This window comes from Leptodactylus fuscus, chromosome 5 (assembly GCF_031893055.1).
Source record: "Leptodactylus fuscus isolate aLepFus1 chromosome 5, aLepFus1.hap2, whole genome shotgun sequence".
Lineage (NCBI taxonomy): Eukaryota > Metazoa > Chordata > Amphibia > Anura > Leptodactylidae > Leptodactylus > Leptodactylus fuscus.
Window position 1 is genome coordinate 98,053,452 of NC_134269.1, and position 19,963 is coordinate 98,073,414.

A 19,963-nucleotide genomic window follows, 5' to 3' on the forward strand; every position below is an offset into this window, starting at 1 on the left:
TGTATCGAGCTGTGGTTGATTCCAGAGTGCCACAGCCCCTCCAGTTATCAGATTTGTGTGAGTCAGAGGCATGGCTAGGTGTTTAGCAAAGGAAGGGGGGCAAATATATCCAAGTCTCCTACCCAGGTATGCCGATATTATCACCTTACAGTGATTGTATAGTTGTAGGTATCAGTTGTACACACAGCTATGCAGACCGTTTCAGTAAATACAATGCAAGAAAAGTATTTCCTGTCTTTTTCATCTAGACCCCTATGACACATTCAGTTGTGACATGTCTTTGTAAAGTTTGTAACAAAGACATCTTTGGCTCCTCACTTTTCCTGACAACTGATTCACATGTCCTCACCTTTACAAAGTCTCCATCCTGGAGCTATCCCAATGATAAAGTACTTGATATAGAAAGTTTCTCCAAAGTTATAAGCACCATTAGCCAAGTTGGGGCCCACTTGGTTAATAGACCATAACTTGTACTCCCTAATGGAGCTTATATCTGTGGAATGGCTGAATAGACTTGGATAAACAAAACACCAAAATGCTCAGGGTGACCTATTGTGAAGTATGGCATTGGGCTTTTGAGACGTGTTGACTGGTCTTCTGCCAGCGTTACTGCGTATGATCGGTGCCTGCATCGATCGTACACATTGACCCTTCCAGCGCCTTGGTTTCCTGGCGGTTCATGGGCGCCGTAATTTTTGTTGTGATCACTGGCACCCAGAGTAATCTCCGGGGCCAGTGTCACGTTGCTATGACAGCCGGGAGCCTTTACAAGGCTCCCCGGCATGTTACTCTATTTCTTCTATTGCAGGCTACGCTAGGTAGCCTTCAATAGAAGAGCCGGTATTTTGCAAAGCATTAGGATTGTAATGCATTGTATTAGTGATCAGACCCCCTAGGGTTCAAGACTCCAAGGAGGTCTAACAAATTTAAAAAAAAAAAAAAAAAGTTAAGTAAAAAAATATTTTTTTAAATATTAAAAGTTTAAATCACCCCCTTTCCATAGAACACATATAAAAGTACTTAAATACTGTGAAACACCTACACCAGGGGTCCTCAAACTGCGGCCCGCCAAGCACTTCTGTCTGGCCCCGCTGACAACGCCGGCAGGCGTGCATTTATAATGAAGCTCCTGGGGAGCTCGGGCTAGGCCATGGAGCGCACTTCACTTTACCTATTGGAGGGCACCGCTCCCGATGTCTGTGCGACCTGCTCTGCCTCCGGCCCACTGTTTAAAAAGTTTGAGGACCCCTGACCTACACATTAGGTATCCCTGTGTCCAAAATCACACGCTCTACAAATCTATAAAAAATATTTTTTTAGAATACAGATGGCATGTTATTTTGGCTACACAGTGAATGCCATGAAAATGAAGCCCATAAGAAAGTCGCACAAATGCACATTTTTTTTTCAAATCCACCCCATTCTGATTTTTTTTCCAGCTTCCCAGTACGTTGTACAGAATAATTAGTGGCAGCATCTTGAAGAAAAATTTGTCCCGCAAACATCATATGGGTCTGAGAGTGGAAAAATTTAAAAAAAGTTATGGGGTTTGGAAAGAGGGCAGTCAAAAATGAAAATCAAAAAATGCCATCTGCGGGTAGGGGTTAAGGGTTTGATCACACTGGCTTTTGATATTTGAATGGGGATTGTAAACTCTATAGTAGCAACCCCATACAGAGGTATGAAATGTGTCAACTCTGAAATGTCCTTCTTCTCATCCTGGAGACACCTCATAAATTATGGTTTATTACTACATGCATTAGTAAGTATAGCAGCCTTTCAAAGATTCTCAGTACAGTTTAAAAGAGAACTATAAAACGCTTCATAAAACTAGATTTTATACAAAAGTATTTTGGGGTTTATGTTGTAAAGCCCTTAAAAAACCTGAAATATTCCATTTTTACACTGGCTGCTGGAGTGCACACATTAGTCTGATATGTCTTGTATTCAACAGCACAATTTTCATGTTTGCTGTAAAAACTGGGACAGGTGAACAGCGTCATTTCAATATCAATCAAATTTTTCTTTGCTAGCTATAAGCAGGTTAATTATTGTCCTTCATTTGCTCTGGATCACTACTCACTACAAAAGCATATATACTTTCATGGAAGCATGCACTGTGCTAAACTGGCACAACAGTACAATGTACAAGGCAGATCTTCCTACAGCTTGCTATATTTTAAATTGCCTAACTTCATAATAATCATTTTCGCCATTAATGTTTTCTATGTAGTTGCCTTCTCAGTGGATTAGAGTTACATCTTAAGATATACATGTTTGTCCAGGGTTTCATAAAAAAAAAAGAAAAGAAAACTTTTAAAAACATCAGTTACAATTGTAATGTTCTGCTGTTAGTAGTACTGCTATATGCTTTATAGAACTGCATATTCTATTGTATGCATGCTTTGAAACCACCAATTATTTTAAAATAAAAAACAAGTTCCAAATATTTCACAGTACCTAAGCAAGTCATTTGGGGGCGCAGTTGTTCACAATTTTTTGACTACTTCATGATAAGTAAAGTTCTTGTAAAATAAAACTAAGTAAAGTTAAAAAAAAAATCAATATTAGAATGTACAGAAAAAAAAAATTACATTGTTATTGATTTCAACATATGACCAAATGAGTGTAAACTAGTGTTCTCAATCACTGACGGCAATAAATATCTTGAAAATATCTTGAATACTTTCAAGTTATACAGTGACAAGCGTACCTCCAGTTATAAGCAACTTTTCGTAAGTGAAAAGTATCAGCCAGTCACTTTCTCCATATTTATCTACAAAGAGGAGTTGGGATTAAAAAAGACATTCAAATAACTGTTGCTGTTACATTCTGCTATTTTTAACACTGCTATGTTGTAGATAATAAGCTAGGCATGCACAAAATGAGGTAATCCTACTAATATAAATGTGAAAGTTTGGATGTTTGTTTGTTACTTGATCACGCAAAAATGGCTGAACGGATTTGGATGAAATTTGGCACATAGATAGTTTGTAACATCGATTAACACATAGGATACTTTTTATCCCGGAAAATGGCATGGTTTCACGACTGTTAAGAATTTTTATTCATATACTATATTAAACTGCTTTTGCTAGCAGGAGAATCAGCTAATTGGAGTTTGCTGATAAAGCCAGGTGTGTTCTCGCTCTATGTAAACACACAGATAATACGGACGCAGTTGGATCTGCAAGTGAGACCCTTTTAGAGCCGACTGTGCATGCCGGCCGGCGGCCATTTTTGGGAGGCCGCTCTTGCTCTTGTAGTTCAATGCAGGAGCGGCCTCCCAAAAATGGCCATCGGCCGGCATTCGCCTCTGCTGGTGTCTCATTGGCAGAGCCAACTGCGCAGGCGTCGGAGGTGACGCAGGAGGGAGACGACAGAGAAGGGGAGGATCCAGCCGAAGATAGAGGCGTTACAGGATCGTGTTCTCAAACTGCAGTGGGGACGCCCCCATCGCATTTTCAGCACTGGGGCCCGCCCCCCATCGCTGTGAGAGAACTAATTTGCATACCAGTAAGAGCCAGTATTTCTAAGGAACGGCACAGCGGAGATCACATCTAAAGGTAAGAGATGAATAGCCTTTCTAAAGGCTATTCCGACGTCTTATCCACAAAAAAAAGAGGTTTTAATGGTAGAATCCCTTTAATCTTTGGAAATTATTTAGCTAGAACTGCAAACTCATCTTTTCTTTTTTAATTCTTCATTAATATCAAAAATAGAAACAAACACACCAAACCATACAAAACTTCATACAAACTGGAGCCGATAAACAAACTGTACAAAATACAGAAAGAAAAAAAAACATGTCAGTGGGAGACAATAGGATGGATACACTCATATAAAAGTATGTGCAAAAACCAGGAGAGGGAATTGATACCAGAAATGAACAAGAAGAGAGAAGAAATAGGAGGAGGAGAGCTGAGAGAAAAACAAAATAAACAAAGTTCCGGCAACCACGTCCGGATAGCCTTCACCTTGCGGAGCCAATGTAGGAGGGAAGGTGGCACATAGGCCTTCCAAAGCTACAGAATGCAGGTGCTAGCTGCAATGACCAGTTTCAAAGAAGATTTACAATAAGCACAAAGAGAAAAGTCAGAGGTGGAGCAAATACAAGGCCGGTGTCTTTGGGGGGTTTAGTTGACAGACCTTACAAATAATTCAGTGCACCCCCTGCCATAAGTCTCTCAGCCGAGTACACTGCCAAAAAAAAAAAAGTGCAATAGTGTCCCTGTCACGGCTGTGTCAATGCCCAAGCAACCGTATGCTGAATGCTGCTTGCACCTCTGTGGAAATGGGGTAGGAAAACTCCCTGGTGCTACGACAGCTGACTAGGCCCTGCCTGAGGGTGTTGGTCAGCTGTACCCAAGCTAATCTTGGCCCCGACAACTTCTGGTCTGCATGACTGTAGTTCTGGTCCTTCGGCGGTCAAATGAAAGGGGCGCAGATGTCAACATTGTGTGAATGTTTAAAATCCCCAGCATCACGATATTGATACAAAATATTGATTTGTATTTCGTTGAAATCATCTCTCCTTGTACATTTCTCATGCTATGAGTAAGAACCTTGCATGGCTCAAAATGTGAAAGCAAAAATGTTTCACATTAAATTATACTAAAGAATGTTTATGCCAAGACTGGACTGCCATGGACTTTACCTTAACCCAATAACAAGCAAAATTTGAGCACCTACAGAGGTTAATGGTTACTGGGCATGATGCCCAGTACAATTCTTTCAGATTACTTTTGTTGCATTGTATACAAATTTCAGTGTTTAACCACTTCCAGACCACCCATAGACTTTATACGTCCGGGAAGTGGTTGCCTAGTTCTGACAGGACGTACCGGTACATCCATTCAGAACACAGTAGCTGCACGGAGATCGTGCAGCTGCTGAAGCTGGGAGCCGGCTGTAACTTCAGCCGGAGCTCCCAGAGAGAAGACAGGGAAGGTTTATTCCCTTCCCTGCCATCTCGATCGCTGTGTATACAGCGCTCAATGAGCGTTGTATACACGGCTATGGGCGCCGCCATCATGCGGCCGCCCTCTGACCCAGCAGTCACATGATCCGCCGGGAGCAGCGTCTTACAAGAGCTGCTGGGTCCTACAGGACCCAGATCAGCTCTGTATACTGTGCATACAGCGTGCAGGAGGCTGTATTCCTTCTGCAACTGAGGCTAAATGTACCACCCTCAGTTGCAGGGGAAATCAGCCTCTGTAACAAAAAAAAAAAAAAAAGTAATCAGATGTCCCCATAGGTCTCTTATGACCTTATGGGGACACAATCTGAAAAATAAAATAAAATTATAATAAAAAAAAGTTTTTTAAAAAATGTAAATAAAATAAAAAAATAATAATACGCTAATAAAACGCCGTTTTTAAAGGTTATAGCCCCACCCCCGACGATGCCATACAAAATAAAAATTACCGTAACGGAGAGGAAAAACTATTTTATAAAGTTTTTCAGTGACACTTTGTGTTATTAAATAAAAAAATAAATTGAAAACCAGACAATTTCCCTCCTATTATTTTTATATTTTACCAGATATAAAAAAAAATTAAAACACATTCGAAAATAAAAACAACATAAAAATAAAGCCCTATGTGTCCCTGAAAAAAAGACACAAAAATTAGTTGACTGAGACATACGAGAAAAATGTTACAGCCCTCAAAACCGCACATACAAAAAAAAAAAAACGAAAATGTGTGTGGTCCTGGACCAGAAATTGGCCCGGTACTGAAGTGGTTAATGTATGTTTTTTATTTTTTTTCTGCAATTTTCACAAATATAACAAGTTTAACAATACTTTTAATAGACTTTCATTACTACCTAATGTGACTTGATAACACCTGTACTCTTGCAAAAGGGTCATATAAGCGTGCCAATATGTAGAAGGGAGATGCTGAAAAGCAAATTAACCTCGTCATTATCCTGTGATCAGCACTTGTCTATAAAGATACACAAACAATTTGTATATTAAAATCAGATAACTTTTTATTATATTTACACATAATGCTGACATATCTATAGATTGTAGTATTCAAGTTTCACTGGGCTAACTTTTTTTTTTCTACAAATGCATTTTGTATTAATACGGTCTAAAACATAACCATCCTTAAATAATTCATAGTATTGCAAAAAGAAACGCTCGGACCAAGGCGAATGTCCAACTTTAGCTTGAGAACACCTCTTGCTATGAAGTGGCGCAAATTAACTTTGATGATGGAATAGGAGTTGTATAACGTTAAGGCTACACATTGGGGCACATTTAAGATGCAGAAGAGTTAATACTTTTCTTATGAGCCTTATTTTAGCAAATCCACAGACAAGTGTAGCAATTAGGCTAGGTTCACACTAACATTCGAGACTGCTGGTTCTATACTGAAACCAGTGGAGAATACAGTCCTCCTTGCACCCATTCAATTCTATTAAACAGTTATGTAATACACTATGAGCTTCTAGCAAAGCACCACTTTTGTGTGTCTCCCTATCCAATTTACTTGTGTGGGGTTAAGTATTGCAAAGCTCTTAAATTCACTATTTAAGTTGCCAAACTAAAGTCATAGTAGATCAGAACTTAAAGGTTTTATCCCCAAAACTTGCTGTGTATATAATACTTAAATCCAGCCTAGGAAATCCAACTCACACACAGGTAAGAGGTTTGCTCATACCTGGCATTATTGGCTCCAATTCAGAGACTCAGCTGAATACAAGTCATTTGAGTGTGTAGTCTCAAGTCTCTGTAACCTGCCCCCCTCCCTTTCCTTGACTTTTCCCTCCATTAGCTTCCTTGTAAAATGTCCGCCCTTCCCTTTTTTCCATATATTTCCATGTTCCTACCCTGGGGAGCTGATTGTTGCCCCCCCTCCCTGGGTTTCATATATTATATATCAGGGATGTCAAACTCATTTTCACCGGGGGCCACTACAGCCTCACGGGGTACCTTGAAAGGTCAAGATTATTTTAGACATGGGGAGATATTAGGGCTAAAAATAACAGCACCAATATCTACTGCCCTGGGGCATATACTAGGAAAGCCGACAGTGCGCTAAATTCAGTGCACTGTCAGCTTTCTATCAGTATATAAAACCGCATACGCATAAGGACATGAAAGGTCCTTTTTACATCAGCTCCATAGTATTTACACTGTACAAACAGAATGCATGGCGTTCTATAAGATGCATGATGTTTTTTTAAGTTCATGCATCCTATCTGTAAATACTATGGGGTTGATTTATCACAACTTATATACTAAAAAAAAGCCTGGCATAAAAGCCATTAAAAAAAAGTAACAAGTTATTTGCGCAAGTGAAAATTTATGGGAAAACATTGTGACTTTTTTGAGTTTTGCACACACAGTTTAGCCTTTGAGCAGACACCAGCATAACAATACACTGACTGGCTAGGGAAAGCTACACCTCTCAACAGATGCAGAGGATCTGCAGCTGCTGGGGGTTGTAGTTTGCATTAGGGAAGTTGAAAGATTTGGGAGTAAAATTCAGTGTGTGTCTGTCTGAGTACTTACCTGCCACCTTGCAGCACACTACTGGTCTGGGTTAACTCTTCCCTGCAGGATCCCGCCCCCACGCACAGTGTCAGTATGTCCTGACGCTTGCAGGAACAAGCTGCAATTTCATTGGTTCCCGCGGCCGCCTGTCACCAGGATGGGGTGGAAGGGGCTCACAGGAAGGTAGGATCTGCCACCACTGTGCTATGCTGGTGGCTGCCATCTTTATTATTATAATATTACCTGAAGCCCATGACAGCTCAAAAACAAGTGCCAGATTCGGCCTGCAGGCCTTGTGTTTGACACCTGTGTTATATATCACATTTATCCACTTTTTTTTTTTTTTTAATACAGAATTAAATATATATATATATATATATATATATATATATATATATATATACACAGCCCATATCTAGAAACGTTTTTTGTATGTACATTTACAAAAATACATATATTCCCAGATACTCCAGGAATAAAGTTAGAATAGCCACCTGATGTTTCTCCGACTAGCCATTATGCTGTCTACCTCAGTAAATATCACAAGGACATGCATGCTCAAGTCATGCTTATCTCTTCTTCAGTGAGTATGCAGAGGAATCCTTCGTGTGGTAAAGCATTTTTTTGTTATATAAACCAAATCGATTCTATTGAAAATGTTAAACATTTATTTTTCATTTTCTGTACACAAAATACATATACACAGAAAAAAAATAAAAACAAAAACAGTGAGTATAGCAATAACAGGCTACACGGAACCACAGGAATACAATCTTATCCTGGATTTTAGCATGCTCCTCCTGGGCAGTGAAAGCTGATCTAGTAAGTAAGAGGATACTGTGGTGCAAGCCTACTGCACAGGATGGGAATGTTTATCAATGTGGTGGTGCTTGCAGTCATTGCCACCTGTGATCTGTGAGCCTCATTTACATAGAGAATATCTCTAGACACATACCTGGGGCTCAGAAACATTACAAATGTATGGTTTGAATTGTATTCACAGGGTCTACAGTGGTTTGAAGTGGCTGGTGGAGGCGATAGACTGCCTTTAAGAAGTAGCTAGCTCAACACATCCCTCTACATACTTGGTGTTGCAGATAGAGATCCAAGAGTGAGCCAACATAGTGTGTATTTACTATGGTGGACACATAAATGTTATTCATAGAATAGAAGGTTGTGCTATTCTAAAATTATTCCTGGAATATCCAGGGGTAATTTTTTTTGTTTTTATTAACTATGAGCTGGATCTAACTATAAACAATATTCTTTGTAGGCAATCCCCTGTTCCATTTTTTTGCTAAAACTCTGGGGATAATCACAAAGCTCCAACATAGTGTACAAGCAAAATGCAAAATAAATAAAATTGTAGTTGCGCAAGAGATTTCTGTCCAAAGAGCCAAAGTCATAAAGTATACTGTTCTTCCCTACTGCACAGCATCAGGTACAATAGTGCACTGTAACAGGGCTATGATGTAAAATAGAGAAGACAGTATGGCCCAGCAGTATACAAACCCAGAACATAGCATTTATACAATCTGGTGACTTCTTGCAGGATATAATTTACACATTTAATAGCGTTAGATTACAATAAAAACCTTTTCCACTTTTTCCATGTTTACCTGGTATTTTCGTTTTTGTCAGCTTGTATTACTGGTCCCAAGATATAATACAAAATAGCTCACAATATGACACAGTCACTTGTTATACGTGCAATCAATGACAAAAATGCTTAACACTTTTCCTTTGTGTTAGACTTTCCATCACCTCTTACTTCCTGCCCACCACCTACTCCCATCCTGTGCTCTAAGGGCTGCTTTTTTTTCCTCTGGGGAGAAATGAAGGACTGTCAAAAGGGCGCTTAATGTATGTTGTCTACCAAGTGGATCTGAAAGAGTCAAAAACCCCAACAAAACATTTTTTAGATATTCCAAGTTTGCCCCCTCCCTGCTTTTGTCTCGCATAGCCTTATTAACCTGCTCGTGTAAAGTATGAGTTTCCTCATTTTTCTCTGCTAACCGTTCCTGCATGCTTTGCAATTCTGCCTCAAGTTCATGCTTTTTGCGACGCAGGTTCCCAATTTCTGCTTCTTTGCGAGACAACTGATCTACATATACAAGGAAAGCAGAGGAATTGTTTTGCGGAAGCTCTAAACCATTGTCTAAGGGGTCTGGTGAAGGTGGACATATGCTAACTGGAATCTTGCTTTCTCTTAACCTTTCCAGTTCTTGCTCCTTCTCATTCAACACAGCCATAACGCGTTCTCTGTGTTGTCTTAACTCTTCCTCCATTCGTGCCATATTCTCACGACTTTCTTTCCGCACTTGTTCAAGCTCCTGTCTGTGAGTTTGAGCCAACAACATGAGTTCTTTGCGAGCGCCTTCTATTTCTTCTTTGTGTTTATGCTCCGCCTCCTCTGAAGACATTCTCAGGGTAAGGTACTTTTCTTTCAACTCTGCCAATTTCTGTTTGCCAGCTTCTAGTTCTCCTTCACGTGCCCCTTTGGTTCTCAGCACTCCCTGAGCTCGTGCTTTGTAACGCTCAAACTCCTCTTTTACCTGCTGAAGCTCCTGCTGGTAAAAGAGTGCTGATCCACGCTGCTCTGGATTATCCTCAATGTCCTCACCCACAGAAGATTTGGTGACAAGGGTTTCAGGTGGAGGATGCATTGAGATAGCAATGGTTTTGTTCTCAGTTTCTATCTGCATAAGGCGTTCTCGCAGTTTACGAATAGTAACTTGGTCTCTCTGTTTGGATGTTTCAGCTGCTCCTAAGAGCTCAGATAGCTCAGAAACCTGGGACTCAAGACAACGTATCCTTTCCTCCTCCTGAAGGAGTCTTTGCTGATTAAGCTGATCCTCTTCCAGTCTCTGAAACAAATTATAAACATAAGACAATTTGATTATAGAAAACTTTATATACTCTTTTCCTACACAAGATCAGTGCACAGTGTACAGAGCTGGAAGCTGACAAACTGTACACTGTGCAGTGGCCAAGCTGTGTTACTACAGTTCAGTTTTCATCTGAATGGAAGCTTAGCTATAGTGCAGTGGGACCACTATACTGTCCATGGAGTTGTCTGCTACCAGCTCAGTACACTGTGCAGAGAACAGCTGAACAGTGCAGAGGCAGGGGAGTCAGGCTCCCATCAGTATCAATGAGAGGTCAATAATTTTTAGTTTTGAATAATTTGTTTAATCCTGGTCAAGTTAGAAGTTATGCAACTTTCTGGTATCAGTGTTGCCCACAGGTTCCTATCAGATCTCTTCCTTTCCATTTAACCAATGTGGACACACTTGTTCCATAGGAACATACCTTACGTCTCTCCTCTTGTAGCTGCGCTTCCAGATCTTTTTTCACTGCACAAACATCTTCCTGCAGCTTCTGAATCATGGGGTCAGGATCTGTTCTCTGTCTCCTTGCCTCAAGAAGGTCCTTCTTCAATTCTTCAATTTCCTTGCGGAGCTTTTTGCTTTGTTCTTCTGCTGTTTCAGTTCTGACTGCAAGTCCAGATCTACCTGCAAGTTCTTGCCTAGCTTCCTCCAGACGTAACTCTACCTCTTGCCTCTGGTCTCTCTCCCCTTGCAGCAGACGCTGCAACTCCTTCAGCATTACTGCATGGTCTGCCTGCTCTTGTGCACGGTCATGTTGTTGACTAATCAGTTTGGCCCTGTTTTCTGCTAATTGAAGTTGCAGGCCCTGAATCTCCCCTCGTAAGTTGTTATGTTCTTCTTCCATTCTTTGTGCCGTTTCTTCCATCTCCTGTTTTGCCTTTCTTTTGTCTCCTTGATAAGAGGCTTCCATGCGAGACTTCTCTTGTGTAACCGTGGCCAATGCACTAAGGAAAACAAAACAAAAAAAAAAGTTAGAAATTATATTAAAACTAAATATACTTGTGCATAATACATATGTACTATCTTTATTGCATAGAAAGTGAGAATATTGAAGTTTTGGTGAATTTTTTGTTTAAAACTAATATGTGGTGTAATGTTAGACTAGACTGTCTAAAATTTGGAGTAGTTTAAGATAGTCTAATTTAACTTTGTACCTCCTAAAACTTGAAAATATTAGTATATCTATCCTAGTGGATCTTATGGAAAAAAAAAAAGTTCAACAAAAAGTGTCATGTTGTCCTATAAAAGCTGAAGCTGTTAAACAATAACTGTCCCTACAGTCTGTTACTGTCAGCACTAACTGGACAACAACAGACTTAGTAGGGATATATCTCACTGAAAAGTCGAAGAGTAGCATTCAATGTATTCTTAGTTTCAGAATTACAAAGGAATAGCACAATTCAAAGTTCTAAAAGCAGGCTCTACAATTATTGTTTTATGTGGAATACTAATGTATACTAAAATGGAGTGTACCTAGCCCCATGCTGATGCAGCCCTGGCATCCAAAAGGAAAATGAATGAAAAGTTGGTGACTGCAGCCAGGCAGAGAAGGAATGGCTAGTTGGCTGTGTATGTGTACGGTTCTCACCTCTCAGTTCTATGGTATTCTTGGACACAACCAAGTACACTTGCCCAGTTGTTTCCAAGGCTCACACAGAATGAATAAGAAGACCCAGCACATGCATAGACACCTCTACATTCACTTTTCATTTTTGTCAGTAGCTGTGATCCAGATGATACGAGTTCAACACCCTCAATTTTGTTAATAGTAGCAGATCCCAAAGTGGGCACATCCTATGGACCTCACCAAGCACTTTACTTTTATTCTACAAAAAGCTTTGGGAAACAGATTTTATCTTCAAAAACATGAACAAAAATTTTAAAATTATCAAGAAATGTATCAAATGATGTATGCCAGTATTCTGATGTAAAAAAGTTACAATTTCTGGTGAACACTATTTATGTACAAAAAATGTTTCACTTTTATTTTTTTCAGTTTCCCTGCCACTTTGTTTAAGAAAAAAAACACAACGTGTATATGTCATGGGTAGGGAGGGACAACGACCTCACAGAAAACTGGCATAACCAGCTCCTTGCTGGCAAAGATTTCAGATTTTAGTGCACAGACAGATTAAACCACAATGAATAAGAGGATCACCTCTGATTTTTTTTTTTTTTTGTTGATTGTGAGCTCCATATAGTGATCACAATGTACATTTATTTTCCTATCAGAATGTCTTTGTAGAATGGGAGGAAATCCACGCAAACACGGGGAGAACATACAAACTCCTTGCAGATGTTGTTCCTGGTAGGATTGGAACCCAGGACTCCAGCGCTGCAAGTCTGCAGTGCTAACCACTGAGCCACTGTGTTGCCCGCGATCATCTCTGATTATTTTTATGAATTGTTGGCGTTAATAAAATTCCCCCCAATGTTTCTAAACCCTCCTCCAAAGATGCTCAAGGGAGAAGGTAAAAATACTTTTAAATAACAAAATAAATATGGGAACATGGAAACACTTTGACTGCAATGGATATGTCACCTGGTTAGTGTGGCAAGCTGGTTTTTTAGCTGTACTATCCTTTTGTCTGTGTCCGCTGAAGTAGATGGACCACCATCTCCACTGGCTGTACTGACTCCACTTTCTGAACCGCTTGCTTCTTCTATGCCACCAATATGCTGAGCAGGTTCCAGTCTTTCATCTTCACTGGTCTCTCCTCCTCTAGCACTAGGTAGGCTTCCTGCTGTATCTACACTATCTTCACTGTGCGTTGAATGTTGGTCATCATGTGGCTCCTCAACATCTGTGGACAGTGTTCCAGGCTCCTGGGATGTGGACAGCACATGAAGGCTGGCCTCTAAAGCCTCTTTTTCTTTTAAGAGACTCTTGTATGCTCTCACAACATCTTTTAGCCGAGTCTGATACTGAAGCAGCTGCTTCCTTTGAGTCTCCACTAATTCTTGCAGTTCTTTCTTACTTGGACCACCTCCAAAATTCATACCTAGCTTTTCCATGGTAGCTAGTCAACACCTCAGCCTGCAGAATAATAAGAAATAAATTAATAAAGTTGAAGGTTGACATTTGATTCTGGTTGTTTTATTTTTTTGTTTACAACTGGAATTGGGTGAAAAAACCAAGCTTTTCTATTGGCTCCAATACTGATTTTGCAAAAAAAAACAAAAAAAAAAAACCTGCTTTTTTCTTACCAAACTTGCATTATCATTATATGGGATCTGAACAGATCCGTGTGTGCCAGAAGTAATAAAAAATACCTTAAGAAAATGTAATGACTGCCACACAGTGTCATGCAATCTTGGCAGGAATGCCACCCATCTAGAATTGATAAGACATCTTTGAAGGCAATGACACAGGAGGAATTAAAGACGTCAATCAATTCCACATTACAGGTTTCTGTCACTAGCATAATATAAAAGACAGGTAAGCAAACAGTAACTAAATATTGTGCTGCGAGAGTAGCTGAGGCTTTCTATAGAAAAGTTAGAGAGTCCATAGCATTGTAGCAGGACATGAAAAGTGCAAGTAAAATCCCATAACCTGCCATCCACATACAATACCTTATTATTGCTGGTGACAATACAAGTAAGCCCAGACGCTATGTACATAGAGATGTATTGCAGATAGAATAGACAGACGGATCTTACAGAAGAGTTGTCACTAGACCCCTCTGTTGTGGTGAATAACTCCATCCATTGTCATTAGATACGTTTCCCATGCATGGCGTCTAGAAGTCGCCATGTTGTGTGGATTCGGTACCAGTACTTACTTCCCAGACTCCCATAAGACGGTAAGCACCCGGGAGGTGCGACTGACGTGTCTGCTCCTCAGCAGGTCAACCGTGCATACCCGGATCCATCTCCGGTATAGGATACTTCCGGTTACCTCACTTCAGGGTGTACCAACATGTCTGACTGCTGACTTCCTGTATTCTCACCGCCGTGTTTGTATGCTGGAAGTGGTCGGTACAAAGTCACTAGTGATCCTCGGATAGACGAGTGCCTTCATCTCTAGTGGCCGAGCTAGGATGGAGGAGATGATATGTTGTATAGCACAGGGCTGGGAGGGTCTTCCCTTGTGACACCCGGGGGTCTTCGGGTTCACTCTCTGTATCTATATCTTATACACGACTTATTTATCATCTAGGTGCACTACTTGTTTGTGGCTACACCGTGCCCGGGTAATACATGGTGGAAAGCTATTCTGAAGGCTTTGGTGAATCGCAGCAAGCTCTCAGTGTTAATCTTCCCTACAGACTCCTCACAGACAAGGATTGCAGGAAGTTGTTGCTTCTGCAGTATACTGTAGCTGCATTGTGGATAGGATTAAATCTCATCCACATGCATGAAGTGACCTGTAGCTCAGGTTTCGGTACACAGCATTTCACGCATTGCTATGCCTTTAAAGGGATCCTAACACTCAGACACGATTTTTTTCTAAGTACCATGTCGGAATAGCCTTAAGAACGGCTATTCGTCTCCTACCTTTTGTCGTCTTCTCCACGCCGCCGTTCGCCTACAATTCCGGTTTTTCTCAGTATGCAAATTAGCTCTCTAGCAGCACTGGGGCGGGCCCCAGCGCTCAAACAGCACTGGGGGCGTCCCCAATGCTACGAGAGATCTCTCTCCAGCGCCACCTCCATCTTCGTCAGCAGCGTCCTCTTCAGCGTCTTCTTCCTGCAGTGGCTTGTAACTTCTAGAGAGCTAATTTACATACCGAGAAAAACCGGGATTGTAGGCAAACGGCGGCGTGAAGAGGACAACAAAAGGTAGGAGAAGAATAGCCATTCTTAAAGGGATTCTACCACTAAAACACATTTTTTTCTAGTTAACACGTCGGAATAGCCTTTAGAAAGGCTATTCGTCTCTTACCTTTGGATGGGCTCTCCGCCGCGCCGTTCGTTAAAAATACCGGTTTGTACCGGTATGCTAATGAGTTCTCTCGCAGCGATGGGGGCGTCCCCATTGCAGCTCGAAAACCGACCGCAGCGCCGCCTCTCTGGTCTTCTGTATCCTCCCCTTGCTTCTTCAGAGTCTCTGTCGGATGCCTGCGCAGTACGCTCTGTTCGGCGAAGATTGCCGAACGTACTGCGCATGCGCAAAATTGCGGTCCCAGCCATAGTGCGGGCACTGCAATTTCGCACATGCGCAGTACGTTCGGCAATCTTCGCCGAACAGAGCGTACTGCGCAGGCGTCCGACAGAGACGCTGAGGAAGCAAGGGGAGGATACAGAAGACCAGAGAGGCGGCGCTGCGGTCGGTTTTCGAGCTGCAATGGGGACGCCCCCATCGCTGCGAGAGAACTCATTAGCATACTGGTACAAACCGGTATTTTGAACTAACGGCGTGGCGGAGAGCCCATCCAAAGGTAAGAGACGAATAGCCTTTCTAAAGGCTATTCCGACGTGTTAACTAGAAAAAAATGTGTTTTAGTAGTAGAATCCCTTTAAGGCTATTCCAATGTGGTACTTAGAAAAAAACGTGTCTGAGTGATAGGATCCCTTTAACCTTTTCTACAGGTAAGGCTAGGTTCACACTTGTGCTGGTTGTCCATTTGGACTTTCCGTTCATCATTCTACTTATATGTGGAGCAAAAAGTCATGGGTGAAAACGCGGTAGGCCCTATTATAGTTTACAGGTAACCGCTTTTTTTTTTTTTTAAGAAGATTAGGGTTCCATTCATGGGGTCTCCAAGCAGACCCCATAAACAGAAACCCAAACTTGTTTTTTAGGTTTTTTTTGCAACCACAGCTTGGGGTAATATGCTACAGAACGTTGTGTCAGTTTGCCCCAGTCTATAAGGGCAAAAAAAAAACGCTGGTGGTATTCAGTGGTGCAGAAAGCAAATGACCAGGATCCTAGGGTTGTAACCTACACCTAACCCAGGCATATATGACGTCATACTTTAGAAACCTTAGGGTGCATTCACACTACGGAATGCCAGCGTGTATCACAGCCGTACACGTCGGCGTTACAGCAGGGCTGCCGGACACTTCCGATTCATTTCTATGGGAGCCGGCATGCGAGCGCTCCCCATAGAAATGAATGGACTGCTTTTTTCCATTCATTTCTATGGGGAGCGCTCACATGCCGGCTCCCATAGAAATGAATGGGAAGTGTCCGGCAGCCCTGCTGTAACGCCGGCGTGTACGGCTGTGATACACGCTGGCGTTCCGTAGTGTGAATGCACCCTTAGAGTGAGTTCAAACTGAATTTTTTGCTGGCAAATATTTCAGATGGAATCTGCCTCAAAAATGCCTCCAAAATCTCCCATTTTATTGGGAATCGGGCACATTTTTTTCCTTTTGTTGATTTTTTTCAGGTAGAGGAAAAATCCTTCACGATCTATCTTTATGCAGATTCTGCCTCACAAAGGCATTAAAATTAATGAGGCAACCCCCCCCCCAAAAAAAAAAAACAAAAAAACACCACACTAGTGGTTTTTGCAAAAAACACCCAGTAAAAATAATCACTAGCGTTTTGTTTACTGCGCCTCATTCACTTCAGTGGAGTTTTTAAGGTGGGATCTGCTTGGGTTGTCATCATCTGTGATTTTCCTGTATACTTTGGGGTGCCAGCTATCTCACATTGGGTTCACCTCGTAAGTTTGCGTATATTCTTGTGTATTGTCTTATATTAGCTTGATAGAACTTTGTTGCTGAAGAATCAGCTAGAAGAAAAAAATCTGGCTCTCATTCAAATCAATGGGAGAGTTGGGAGGCGTTTTAGAGGCGTATTCCACCTCAAAATCTGCATGCAAAAAACCTTTATGTCTGCTAAAAATCAAGCACTAGAGTCCAACACATGAAATTTAAGGGATTGGCCAATTTGAGACCAATAGTCATCAAAACAAAGATTCTATAATATAATTTAGTCATTAAATGGGAGTGTCTGCCTTTTATAAGAGCTGTTATTTCTGTCACTATATCCTAACAGGGTACATGAATGTAAAAAGGTCTCCCAATTAGGTCAGGGACCCAATACAAACAGGTGTTTTCTCTTAAAAGTGCCTACCATTGTCTGTGAAAGTGAACATTTTTTTTCCAGGCTTGAAATATTAATAACCATGCTTAAGAATAGATCATCAATACTATATCTGTTGGGGTCTGACACCTTGTACCCCATAAATTATTTAGTCTCAGCAACTGATACACAGAAAATGGAGCAGGAAGCAGACAGCGCTGTTCTCTGTGTGGTGGCAGAATTGAGTTACTGCAGCTTAGGTCAAATGAATGGGAGCTGATCTGCACTGCCATGTCTGACCACTAGACAGAGAACAGCACTGTCTGCTTCCTGCTCCATTCTCTGTGTATGAGTTGCTGAGAACAGCTGCTTGGTAGGAGTGTTGGTTTGTGGGGAGTTTTCTGAAAACAGAGCCAATCTGGCCATGGGATATAGCTAATCCTCATTTAGATTGGATGCGGTTTTGAGAGAATGCAGAACGCATTTTCTAAGGCTATGTTCACAACTGCAACAGAAACTGTCAGATGAAAAAGTCCTGCATGCACAGCTTTTTTTTGTCTGCTGGTTTTAATTCTAAACTGACGGACCCTATTATAGTCACCGCCATTCTAGTGGTCCACCTGTCCATTGTTCTGGTCCTTTGACAGACCAGAACAATGGATGCACCAAAACTATTGTGAACCTAGCATAACCCTCCATTCTATATAGAATGTAAGCCTTTAGAGGCAGGGTCCTCTATACCATTGTATCATTTGGTCACTAAGTTAGTCTATTGTACTATTTGTGTATTTTTGTCTGTAAAGTCTCTTCAAATGTAAAGCACCATGGAAATTATCGCGCTCTAAAAGTAAATAACACCAGCTTGGCAAATGTGGTCAAATTAAAAATAATTGGGCTCTTCCGGGATTTGAACCCGGGACCTCTCGCACCCAAAGCGAGAATCATACCCCTAGACCAATGAGCCATGTTAGAGAATTTGTTTTGGTCAGTTTTCTAACAGGCACTACACAAACCCATGCAAGCAGTTGCGATCCTGGATGCAATACAAGACGGGTCCTATTCTTGGTGTTTTGCATTCCAGGCTCTTTCATTAACCCTTTCCTGACATCCGCAGTAATAATACACAGGATGTCGGGTATTTAAATATGGTGGCCAATCAGGAGCTGAGCGGCCAACATATCCGCCAGTTTTCCACTGTATACAATGCCCACAATGGCTATGGGAACTGAGGCCCCTGGTCAGCTGTGACCAAGGTACAGTTTTCCCTAAATTGCAAATTTCCAAATCTAAACACTTCTGCAGTTACTAACCCTCCTATGTTCTATAAGCCGATGGCCGGCAAAATAATGGAGGGGGTGTACATGTCGCCCAGACTACTCAAGTGGGCAAGATGAGAGAAAGTCCAGGAATGACTTGTTCTCAGTAGACAGCTTTTGTCTGCTGAGAATTTTGTTACATGCTCAGTATTGGGCTGGATTTTTTAGGAATAGCAGGTAGGATTGGCAGTGGGACCTGTCATTCCACACCCCCTCTAGTCCACACATTGTATATGTTTCTGCAGCGTGTCAGCTGCTCTGGATTGTCCTCATCAGTGAGGTTTAAAAGGTCAGCTCCAGCAGCAAGACTTTGGACAGAGCTGGACTGCAGGGCCAGCTGGAAGGTCACACTGTAGGAGCTGTGTCTTGTACCATTCAATTGTGCTATTGAATCTGCTATTATAGGTGAGGTAACCTATAGATGTGTTTAGTCAGACCCTAGCCGGGCAGGTATTTATTTTGTATTGTTTTTTTTGTTTTGTTTTTGTTGGTGTACTGTTTCTTGTGGAGTAAAAATAAAACGCTACCTTTTTGGACTAAAAATCTGGACTTGTGTGTCTATACCACCCCACCTAGCAACCTCAGACCCTGACAGTTCATACCCCCCTCCCCCCACAGAACATGATGCCTTTATCAGAGAGTAACCTTGTATGTCCAGGTACTATGGATCTGTTCATAAAAGGACACTGTATAGCAGGGGTAGGGAACCTTTGGCTCTCCAGCTGCTGTGAAACTACAACTCCTAACATGCTCCGCTCACTTCCATGTCAGTTCCAAGAACAGCAGAGCAAGTATGCATGCTGGGAGTCGTAGTTTTGCAACAGCTGGAGAGCCGTACGTTCCCTACCCCTGCTGTATAGTGACAGCCTCATCATTCCCAGTGCTTGATACTGCCCTTCTAACATTACAGAGCTTAAATAGCACAGTTGTCTAGGTTCACAAGTGCGCAAGACTCTCTATCGTTAGGGTCTACTGGGGACCTGAACAGAGACAAACTATTGTTTTAGACTATAATGGGGTCCGTCGAGTGTCCCCTATTTCAAAACTGAAACCAGCAGAGAGAAAAGTCCTCTGTGCAGGACTTTTTTTCCACCGATTTTCAGCAGTTTCTGCAACAGAATCTCCAATGGAAGCAAACCTGTTGTTGCTCAGGATCGGTAGAACAGTACAAAACTACCACACAACTGATTAATAAAACATAATAAATTTTATTAATAACTAAAACAGTAGAATCACATGACATATATGAGAGACAATTACATAATACAATT

General features: G+C 41.4%; 1 protein-coding gene and 1 non-coding gene across 3 annotated transcripts; both read right to left on the bottom strand.

Moving 5' to 3' along the window:
• Positions 1-8,152: 8,152 nt before the first annotated feature.
• On the bottom strand, positions 8,153-14,270 carry GCC1 (GRIP and coiled-coil domain containing 1). Of its 2 annotated transcripts, none has more exons than XM_075273780.1 (4): positions 14,184-14,270; positions 12,941-13,435; positions 10,820-11,342; positions 8,153-10,374 (listed from the first exon to the last, which is right to left on the bottom strand). In XM_075273780.1, exons 2-4 carry the CDS (start codon positions 13,411-13,413, stop codon positions 9,268-9,270), a joined length of 2,103 nt encoding a protein of 700 aa, XP_075129881.1. In that variant the 5' UTR covers positions 13,414-13,435; positions 14,184-14,270; the 3' UTR covers positions 8,153-9,267. The 2 variants fall into 2 exon arrangements, with proteins under 2 accessions (XP_075129881.1, XP_075129882.1); XM_075273781.1 differs by lacking the exon at positions 14,184-14,270 and adding an exon at positions 13,975-14,007.
• Positions 14,271-18,268: 3,998 nt separating this feature from the next.
• Positions 18,269-18,340, bottom strand: TRNAP-UGG (transfer RNA proline (anticodon UGG)). The gene has a single exon. It is a non-coding gene; the product is annotated as a tRNA-Pro (tRNA).
• Positions 18,341-19,963: the final 1,623 nt, after the last annotated feature.